We start from the raw sequence: 11,125 nt of genomic DNA, 5'->3' as shown, positions 1-11,125 counted from the left end.
TTAACAGAAAGAATGAAAGATAAAGTAAGAAGATACTAGAAACTGTTTTATGATTGGATAGATAGTATTGAATAAATACTATAGATTGAGCCCAATCCGACCCACAGGGAGCCCTCCATCTCCAGTGAGCCTCTGGCCCTCCAAAGACTTGCTGGAGCCTGTGCTGGCCTGATGTAACTGCTCTCAGCGTGAGGACGACTGCTCAACCTGTCACCTGAGCTGTGGGACAAAGGCTCCCTCCATGACTTGGTTTTTCACGTCTGTAATGCAGCAGTGGCAGCAAAGGAAAGGCTGACCTTGCTTTGTGCAAGGCCTTTTATAGGCCTTGAGCTACTGCAAGACCTTCATTCATTCACATAAGTTCCATTTTTAATATATTCATTTATGTAAATTTATTCAAATTTTAAATGTAAATTAATTCTTTTTTTTCTTGGCCCCCAACACAGTGTCAGAGACATGATGTGGCCCTGCTGCCAAAATGTTTGGACACTCCTGCTATAGAAGGTAATTCCCAGTAAACTTCATTGGATTTAGACCAGAGTAATGAACATAGGATTGCATTTTGGAGAGCTTCTTAGTGCAAACTAGGAAGATACACCTCCTACACAAGCACCACCAATTTGTACTAGAGCAAACTTCATGGTGTGGTAAGGTTGCACTAGGCCGGCACAGATTCCTTGCACTGTTCCAGGAGAGTCGTGAACATGCTGTAAAGCACATTTGTGACTACTCTGGAGTTGAGTAGGCTTGCGCTGGCCCACAGAATCCTGATCCAAGTTCTGTAGTGCATGGACAGAGTGAATTTGCACCAGCCTGGACAGATCAGCACAGAGGCTGGCAGGAGGGTGAAACAGAGGTGGGGAGGGGGCATTTTTAGGCATGGGGAGAGTGGGATGGGAGGCGGATTAGGTCTGGCAAGGGATGCGATCAGCAGCAGAAGCCCACACCATATCCTAACCCCCCATCCCAGGCCCTGCAGTTTTATACCGTTGGCTTGGATTTAAGTAGCACCATAGAGTTTCTGGGGCTTTACTTAGGGTAAGGGGAAAAATTTCCCCTTACCATAAGTTACCCTCCAGCCACCTCCTAACCTGTGCTGGATACCGTGCAGGCCACTCAGACTACCTGTTCTACTGCAGGTGAGGATTGGGATGTCCAGTTATGATGTTCCATCATTAAGCATAAAAAGCATTACATTTAAGAAGGCTTTTGTTAGATTTCTAATGCAAGAAGGCAAGCCTGAATACATTTTTGTTTTAGTCCACTCAGGGCGCAATCCTATCCAATTTTCCATTGCCAGTGCAGCTGTGCCAGTGGGGCATGCACTGCATCCTGTGGTGGGGGGACAGTCTTGGAGGCCTCCTCAAGGTATGGGAACATTTGTTCCCTTACCATGGGGCTGCATTGCGGTTGCACTGGTGCTGGAAATTTGGATAGGATTGGGCCCTCGGTCTTTACTGCAGGTCCATGTAAGACACAATTGGTCCTATATTAATGTCGTGTTTGCTTGATGTGGCTTTTAGCACAAAAGCCTGAGAATTGGCCCCTATGAAAGCTGGAATGTTGCGTTGACACTCTTAGGTATGTAGGTGCTGTTTACATACTGAGACCCTGTCTTTTCCAAAATGCACTATAGATAGTCTCAGGGTAGGGTGCCAACATTAGATAAACATTGAATGCACATCTGACCCATGAGAAGCAACCTTGCTTAATTAACCTAAATATTAATTTTAAATTAACAGGATTAAAATTTTAATTTAATTCAAAACAGGATTAATTAAAATTAACAGGATATTATCCAGTTACCTGCTGAATGGATAGATATGGCAGTGATTTGGAAACCTGAATTGCTAAGTATTGGAAGAAATTGTTCCATGTGGTCAGGGCTCAAATTCTGTGGTATCTAATATTGCCTCACTTGTCCATCCCATGCAGAAGTTGCTTTTCCATCATGATACTCAGTGTAACTGCATTATGTGCCTCTGTGAATATGTGAGTGGAACCAATCATGTGGGTCTTTTTCATAATTATGTTGAAATTGCCAACCATAGTACTATACTCTTTCAGTGATTCTAGTTGGAATAAATATTGGAACTTTCCCAATCAGTTGTCACTTTTCTAGTGAGGTCAGTACATTCAGATAGGAAACAACCTTGAGATTGCCCTTGGTCTTTTGTTGTAGTCAGGGCCTGCTTTAAGCCAATTGGGCCCCACACCTAAGGGGACCCTGTATGAGGGTAATCTACTATTTACTTTTCAGAGTTAACTTACGCATTTTGTTTTACTTGTAGACTTACATGTATGCAATTTTTATTTTAAAATGTCCTTCGATCACATTTTTAACACTGGGACACACTTTTAAAAATGGCAATCTATAGTGACCCACTAGATCAGAGAGAGAGAGAGAGAGAGAAAGAGAACGTTTTGTGACTCGCCCAAAATTGGCTTGTGACCCACAAGGTCCCAACCTACAGTTTGGTAAACACTGGCTTCGATCCATTTGGTTCATTAACTCACATGCACTTTTTAAGCACATAGTTTGATTGATTTCCATTCCCCCAATAGATATAAATCTATAATAAAAATTTATTTATATATCTCTGATTCTAAAAACCTTGGCTGTGAACCTGGGGCCCCGCAAAACATGTTTTCAGTTGGGTCCCACAGTTCCTAAGGCCAGCCCTGGTTGTCATACTTTCTGAAGAATAATCTCTGCAATATATGCCAAGTCTCTGGTTTCTCCTCTGCCTTATATTTTTTATTGACTTGCTTCCCCATTATTGGTTATAGAAAATTGAAGCAGATAAACACCAGGTCTTCCCTTGTTTTCTGTTATTTACTGTGGTAGGTATTATATTACTTTGAATTATTTGTTCTTGTCATGCTTCCTTTCACATCACTTCCCTGTGGGCTCCTACTCTTAGTGCTTCTTTTCACTGCTTGATGTGTTATTTGAGTCATAGGCCATGGTGGGCCTCCTTGTCTGGGATTTTTTTATGATAAATTATCAGTACAACTGAAAAGAGTGGTGCTACTTCATTCTTCTTGCTGGCTGTTGGTTCCATGTCGGCATCTTTTGGTAAAGAATTATCTTGGCTGTGATACAGCTAAAATGTTTTGCTTTGTGTCAGTAAAGTTTTAAATGTTTCCTTTCTGTAGAAAGGCCTAGTGTTTGTACCTCAGTTAATTATTAACAACAGTGCATGTTGCATTAATGCTAATGTTGAATTAAAATGAAGTGGGAAAGAAAGGTGGGAAAGGTTTTGTGTGTGTGTATGTGGTGTAACATGTTAATCACTGTTTCTGGTCACTATAATTCTTTGGAAATACATTTTACTATAACCACTGTAATTCTTGTATTTTTATCTATAAAATTGCATGCCCACAATAAATAAGTATTTGTTAGATTGTCAGTTTGAGGGTGGCTCATCTCGATAGCTGGAGATTATATTGTATTATATACTCAATCCCCAATAAAACTTTCAAAATCCACTTAACCCTCAAGCCTTCCCTCTCTTAAGAGGAAGGCTATACTGTTTGGGGCTCTTAGATTGAAGGCACATGAGGAAGGACATGACCGATGGCCCAATCTTTTGTTGTTTATTTCCTTTAATAGTGAATAATAGAACAGTAATACAATTGCTAAATCAAATATCAAATGTAGAAAGGAAAAAAAGAAAAGAAATAAAGAACAGGTTTATATAAAAAAATGAAAAAGAAGACCCAATCCTAACTTAACTCCCTGTGTGGGTGATGCAGGGCGGCTGTGCGGCCTCCACTGTATCTGTCATCCTAAAATGCTGAAGGGAAAGTTGGGATATAAATCATTTAAATAACTGTATGCATCCTGATGTTTTTAGTTAACAGCACATGGCCAGTAGGAAAAGTTGGGAATGCAACTTAATTAGGGGAACAGCATAGAAGCTCTCACTGAAAGAAAGTTTTAGGTGAAAGAATGTCTGTTCCTAAATGAGGCTTGTATATTGATATGTAACCTTAGCTACTACATATCAGGACAGATCAGGAGAGAGATCTTGGGGTGGTGGTGGACAGGTCGATGAAAGTGTCGACCCAATGTGCGGCGGCAGTGAAGAAGGCCAATTCTATGCTTGGGATCATTAGGAAGGGTATTGAGAACAAAATGGCTAGTATTATAATGCCGTTGTACAAGTCTATGGTAAGGCCACACCTGGAGTATTGTGTCCAGTTCTGGTCGCCGCATCTCAAAAAAGACATAGTGGAAATGGAAAAGGTGCAAAAGAGAGCGACTAAGATGATTACTGGGCTGGGGCACCTTCCTTATGAGGAAAGGCTACGGTGTTTGGGCCTTTTCAGCCTAGAAAAGAGACGCCTGAGGGGGGACATGATTGAGACATACAAAATTATGCAGGGGATGGACAGAGTGGATAGGGAGATGCTCTTTACACTCTCACATAATACCAGAATCAGGGGACATCCACTAAAATTGAGTGTTGGGCGGGTTAGGACAGACAAAAGAAAATATTTCTTTACTCAGCGTGTGGTTGGTCTGTGGAACTCCTTGCCACAGGATGTGGTGCTGGCATCTAGCCTAGATGCCTTTAAAAGGGGATTGGACAAGTTTCTGGAGGAAAAATCCATTATGGGGTACAAGCCATGATGTGTATGTGCAACCTCCTGATTTTAGAAATGGGTTATGTCAGAATGCCAGATGCAAGGGAGGGCACCAGGATGAGGTCTCTTGTTATCTGGTGTGCTCCCTGGGACATTTGGTGGGCGGCTGTGAGATACAGGAAGCTGGACTAGATGGGCCTATGGCCTGATCCAGTGGGGCTGTTCTTATGTTCCTATGTTCTTACAAGTTGTGAGAAAGGGAACTTGCAAGTGATGCAGTTTTTAAAAAGGATGGCTACTACTTGCCTGTGGCTGTTTTTGACTCTCTGGGATATTCAACAACACTTGTCCTGCGTCCTATTTAAATCCCTCTTCAAGTCATTGCCAGTTCCATATGTAGCATTGTAAATTGCCAGGCCTTGTTTATTGGATGTTTCCTTGGTATGTTTATCTCTTCAACCCCAGGAAGGCATAAAGGTGCACACTCTCAGTTGGGCTAACACCTGCCCTTTCCTGACCTAACTCAACATGGCCTGAGCAAGTTTTCCCCCTACCTTAGTAGAGCACAGTGCGTCCTTTGGCCAAACATGATATGATGTTAAGCTCATTATTAGGGCTGACGTGTTTGCTTTTAACTAAATGGGACTGGAGCAGGAGCTAGGGCGACTTTAACCCTACCCCCCTGCCGTAATACCAATTTGGATCGGGCCCTCATACATACTATTTAATGGTAGTTGGGACTGTGACAGAAGTTCCCATTGCTATCAGGGTTTTTTTCCCCCATGTCAATGGCAGCATGAGGAGTATCCAGTCTGAATATGAACCATGTTGGGGTAGGATGAAAGCCCCTTCATGATCCTGATTCTTCTTCTTCTTCTTTAGTGTTTGTCTCATGTGGTGGCGGGGTTCGCTATTTTGGATCGAAGTCACCATTTCTCTCAGTCGCGGGCTTGGTCCGGGTGTAGGTGTGTGATTTTCATGTTGCCATGCAGCGTGTCAAGCCAGTCCTTCATGATCCTGATCCACCTGCTGTTTACTCAGTTAAGAGCAAACCCGTTAGCTCTACTAACATGCTTAATGCTGCATGTGGTTTATCCCTTGGTCCTTAACAATGTCAGTACAAAATATAGTCATACGTTCATTCTAATATTTTGATTCCTGTTTCCTTTTTCAGACCAAAGCACTGCCATGAAGGGTGAAGTTCTACTTTCCCCCTCCCAGATAGCAACTGTGGTTTGGCCTTGGCCATGGCTCATGACACTGCCCTTCAGTACTAAAATGTCTTGAGACCCTGTCCCCCCTCTGCATTCCACCCTGCTGAAGCTATGGTTTTCTCTGCAATGCTGACGTCGGCTCATTTGGGTACGTTAAACACAACTTTTATTGTCTATGAAAATTTCTTCACAAATATCACCACTCCCTTCTTCTTGGTTCGCAGTGGCACAACACAGCCACTGAAATACAATTTGGGTGCCATGGTTACCACTGAAGTCACTACATTGACAGTCAACAGTACAGCTGCCCTTCCATTGCAACAGCAAGACTTCAAGAGCTTGAGCCTGCCGCTCCAGATAATTCTTTCTGCTGCCATGATATTTATACTCCTGGTCTCTTTCCTTGGCAACTTTGTTGTCTGCCTCATGGTCTATCAGAAGACTGCAATGCGATCTGCTATTAACATTCTCCTCGCAAGCTTGGCTTTTGCAGACATGCTCCTGGCTGTGTTGAATATGCCTTTTGCTCTAATAACCATCATTGTCACTCGCTGGATTTTTGGGGATACCTTCTGCAGAGTCTCTGCCATGTTTTTCTGGCTGTTCGTCATAGAAGGAGTAGCCATTCTGCTCATTATTAGCATTGACAGATTCCTCATAATAGTTCAGAGGCAGGATAGGCTGAATCCGTACCGAGCTAAGATCCTTATTGTTGTCTCATGGGCGACAGCCTTTGTTGTGGCTTTCCCGCTGTCAGTGGGAAACCCTAACCTCCAGGTACCTACTAAAGCACCTCAGTGTGTTTTTGGCTACACCACAACCCCTGGCTACCGTGCCTATGTGATACTGGTGGTAATGATTTCTTTTTTCATTCCATTTTTGGTGATGTTGTATTCATTTATGGGCATCCTCAACACTGTACGGCACAATGCAGTTCGTATCCATAGCCATCCAGATAGCATATGCCTCAGTCAAGCCAGCAAACTTGGTCTCATGAGCCTCCAGAGGCCCTTTCAGATGAACATTGATATGAGCTTTAAAACTCGTGCCTTCACAACCATATTAATTTTATTCATTGTATTCATAATCTGCTGGGCGCCCTTCACCACCTACAGCCTTATTGCCACATTCAACAGCCACTTTTATCACAAGCACAACTTTTTTGAGATAAGCACTTGGCTTCTTTGGCTCTGCTACCTCAAGTCTGCCCTGAACCCGCTGATTTACTACTGGAGGATAAAGAAATTTCATGATGCATGCTTAGATTTGATACCCAAGTACTTCAAGTTTTTGCCACAGCTACCTGGTCATACCAGAAGACGCATCCGGCCTAGTGCCATCTATGTATGTGGGGAGCACCGAACAGTAGTGTAAAAACCTGCCGCAACATAGACTTGTTCTTTTCTGGTGTCTACTTAGTTTGGGTGGATTTTTTAAAAAATATGGCTCTTCAACTGCCATATTTATAACTTTAGTATGTATTCCAGTATCATGTGCAATTTAAAAGAAAGTGATCATAGTTGGACTTTGCTACTGGAGTTAACAATGACTAATAAAGTTCTTGGCCACAAACCATAGAAAGCTCCATGTGTATGAGGATTGTGCAACTGAAGTGTTTTTTGAGATGTTTGCCATAACAGCTCCTGTTGCAGAAGAGGCAAGCTGTAGTTTAGTTATAAAAGCAGCTTGCCTCATCAGCAGTAATATCTTCTGCGAAAAACTTCAAAGAAACTCTTGCTGTGTGCATTGTTTTCCCCTGGACACATGTAGTTTTCCATGGATTGTGGCCACTACCTCCAGGGTTCTGCGGTAGGAAGGAAAACCCATTTTGAATATTTGTTAGGTTTATGCTACAGACTGCAGATCCATTTAATTGTATATGTTTTATAATGCTGCTATTTTATGGTATACTTAGCTGAACATTTATGTTTTTATAAACAATGTTGCTGCTTTATGCCAATGTAATAGAGCCAAAAGTCTCTATTTAGTTCAACATTTTTAAAAGTTGCAGCGACATTAAAAATAGATTCTACTATCTTTGTGCACTTTAAAAAGAACTGTTTGTGTGTTTTGGCTCCTGCAAGAGTTTAGATCCTTTTTTTTTTAAAATCCATCTCTTACCGCCTTTCAATTAAACAACAACAACAACAACAAACCTGTTGACAGATTTTGTTTTCAGGAGGGCTCACTTAAAATCTCTGTTGGGGCTATGAGTTTACTTGAATCTCAGATTTTTTTTTCAGTAGGCGTGTCTGTAAGTGAGGGCTTATATATACAAAAATTAATTGTAACCCGTAGAAAGTTAAATTTGCTTAAGTTATGTTGAAATCTGGAAAATTAAACCTACGAATTTCAGTTCCTTAAATTCAGAAACCTGGGGCTACATGATAACTTTTTCTACTTATAGATTTATACCCTGCCTTTTGATCAAAGTGGCCTACAAGTTTACAGTAACAATAGAAAGCAATTCACAAGCTTCATAGTCCCCTGGCTGATGCCTCCTCTTGTTCTCTAGTCCCTGGTCAACTGGAAGTGGGAGCAGAGTTCTTTTCAGGCAGGGGGGACGCAACCCTGTTCAGGTTGATCTATTCTTTAGCCAGTGGTGGGGGCTAGGCTAATCATCCTTTGCTGGTGTTCATCCTGAGAGTCAGAGCACAACTTCTCAGGGTCCCTTAGTTCAGTAACAGGTCAGATGCCCCCACTCACTTCTGTAGTCCTTAAGTTTATGTCGAGCATGTCATTGACTCTTGCATGCTTGTCCTCCCCCCCCCAATAGTCATGGGGGGGCCAGATTGGAACCATGGCATTAGCAGAGAATTTATGTTTATCTCCTTCTCCACCTTTGTCCCAGTACTGATCCTTCCCCACCCCTGTGTTCTGAGACCAATGCAGTTTCCCTCCTAGGGAAAATAGTCGCTATGGGGTCAAATTCCATCTCCCCCCCCCATCCCACATTGGAATTGATCCTTACTGGTGCCCACCTCCTATGATTGCTTTTTAGGGTGAGGGGGAACAATCATATAGGGGCCAATGCTGTGCTTGATATAATAGACTTGATTTTATGTCCTGTTGACTTCAGTAATACAGTTGGTTAAATTTCTGTAGTGCATCTGTTCTCTGTCATCCAAAGAATGACAAAGGAGAATTCATGTTTCTGCTTTTTTAAGTGTCTAAATGCCAGGATCCAAAGAACTGCTTTAAGCAAACCATGGACATGTGCCCAGTGAAAATTTTGATGTTATTCCTTTGAGTGTCATATGCCTATTTCATTTCGTAAACTTCTTTTGAAACTTCCTTCTGTTTCAAAAGAAGTTTGCCACATTGCATTGTGGGATGATTTGAGAACTGTATGTCCAGCACTGTCTTAGGCTTGGGAAACTAATAATGTGGTTTCTTTAATACAGGCTAAAACACATTTTGCAAAACATAAAACTTCTGTTTACAAAATAGTCACATGCACAAACTTGCTGGAATTTATGATAGAGTTGATTGAAGCTTTCAGTAGGAAGAGTTTTAGAAAGCAGCACTTGAACTGAAAAGCTTGATATGGTGAGAGTAAACAGGATTTTCCAGCTCTTTCCATATTCTCACAAAGAGAAAGATATCCCACTTTTCCTTGAACCAGACCATGTTTTCTCTTTGACTTTCATCAAAGTCAAGCTATTTGAGAAGAGTTGTATCAGTCACTAGCTTTGTCTGTCTTGATATTTTCCCTGAAAAAAAAAATTCTGTGTCTAGCCAAAAAAAATTGAAGAAGTGTAACTTCAATCATGGTTTTGCTAATCTCCAGTCTGTTAAATGAACTTTAGCAATTTAAGCAAAGTAAACATATTAAAGGGTACAAGTAATTCTATTATGGCTAAAGATAATTGGATCAAGATTTTAAAAACTGCTCTTTGAATCCTGAAAATGGCATCATATTTAGTTGAAGCACCCAATTTTATTCAACTTTCCAGTGCTGATACAGCCTCAATACAGTCCTGAAGTATGGGAAGAAATGTTTCCTTACTTGAGAGGCTTCTGTGACTTGGCACCCCCCCTCCCAACTTGGCATGGTTGCATTGGTGCTAGAAAGTTGGATAAGTAAATTTAGCCAACTTCAGGGTAAGCTCCCAGAGTTGCATGTAGTTAAAATATTAATACAAAACTACAGAAGTAGCAGCCATTATGAGATGACAAAACAGGTGGAGCCTCGATGTCTGCTGGAGATCCATCCTTGGATCCCCTGCAGATACTGAAATCTGTGGATACCAAAATCTGCAGTTTCAGGCTCCTTTGAAGCCTCTGAAGGACTTTCTGAAGCCCACAGAGGCTGTGTGCATCTGCCCGCGGCCCCTGTGGGCTATAGAATGCCTTGTGGAGGTGAAAGGGAAACCGGAAGGGACGTTTCTAATGCCTTATAAGGCATTGGGAGGCCTGGGGAAGCCTTGGAGGGCTCCTAATGCCTCATATTAAAAAGTCACTTCCAGTTTCCTTCCTCTACGAGGAGAATTTTTGCCACTACAAGGCATTCTGAAGCCTGTGTGGCCTCTGTGGGCTTGAGAAAGCCCTCTGGAGGCAACCAGAACACAACTTCAGTCACCTTTGGATGGTTCAGGTGGAGGTCTGGCTCAACGCGGGTTCAGGGGACCCATGTTGAGCCAGATCCGTGAATATAAAATATGCAAATAAACAGGCTCCACCTATATTAGCAAAATCATAAAATGACAACTAAAACTGGATAGTTAAGATCCTTGCTGGAAAATCTTAACAAATAAAAACAACCACTCAAAGAGTTGAGTGGTATGTTAAAGACCAACAAAGTATTGTAACACAAGCTTTCAGACTGTAGCCCACTTCCTCAGAGCTGATGAAGTGGACCGTAGTCTGAAAGCTTATGCTCCATGAAGTTGTCAGTCTTTAGACCTTAAAGGTGCCATTAGACCTCTTTGTGTATTTGCTGCCACAGACTAACAGCACAATCCTATTCATGTTTACTCAGAAGTAAGTTGCATAGATTCATTGGCGCTTAATCCCAGGAAAGTGTGTATAGGGTTTCAGCCTAAAAGAGCTGCTGCTGTGGGATATGTTACCATGAGCAATAGTCTTCTCTCAAAGACTGACATCAAGGTTAGCAAACTTCTCTGGGAAGAACTTTAGGCATGGAACATTATGACTGAAAAGCACTCTCTCTCTCTCTGGTCACTACTCATCAAACTCATGGTTGGGGGACATGGAAGGGCTGCTGTTAATGAACATGGTCTAGGCAAGTTCATATGGTAGAATGCTGTTCCTCAGATAATAACTAAAAGAGTGATTGCCAGGTCAGTTGGGTAACA

General features: G+C 41.9%; 1 protein-coding gene across 2 annotated transcripts; it reads left to right on the top strand.

Moving 5' to 3' along the window:
• Positions 1 to 446: 446 nt before the first annotated feature.
• Positions 447 to 10,010, top strand: GPR63 (G protein-coupled receptor 63). 2 transcript variants are annotated; one of them, XM_066610116.1, is made up of 3 exons: positions 447 to 504; positions 2,791 to 2,844; positions 5,768 to 10,010. In XM_066610116.1, exon 3 carries the CDS (start codon positions 5,919 to 5,921, stop codon positions 7,179 to 7,181), a length of 1,263 nt encoding a protein of 420 aa, XP_066466213.1. In that variant the 5' UTR covers positions 447 to 504; positions 2,791 to 2,844; positions 5,768 to 5,918; the 3' UTR covers positions 7,182 to 10,010. The 2 variants fall into 2 exon arrangements, with proteins under 2 accessions (XP_066466213.1, XP_066466214.1); XM_066610117.1 differs by lacking the exons at positions 447 to 504; positions 2,791 to 2,844 and having other exon boundaries at positions 5,893 to 5,955; positions 6,032 to 10,010.
• The last annotated feature ends 1,115 nt before the right edge of the window (positions 10,011 to 11,125 follow it).

This window comes from Tiliqua scincoides, chromosome 1 (assembly GCF_035046505.1).
Source record: "Tiliqua scincoides isolate rTilSci1 chromosome 1, rTilSci1.hap2, whole genome shotgun sequence".
NCBI classification, from domain to species: domain Eukaryota; kingdom Metazoa; phylum Chordata; class Lepidosauria; order Squamata; family Scincidae; genus Tiliqua; species Tiliqua scincoides.
Note: the sequence above shows the minus strand (reverse complement) of the source record. Positions and strands in the feature narration are given on the sequence as shown.

What these genes read in the sequence shown, in the direction of transcription:
- GPR63 (XM_066610116.1), top strand. Translation starts at nt 5,919, where the DNA reads ATGGTTTTCTCTGCAATGCTGACGTCGGCTCATTTGGGTACGTTAAAC.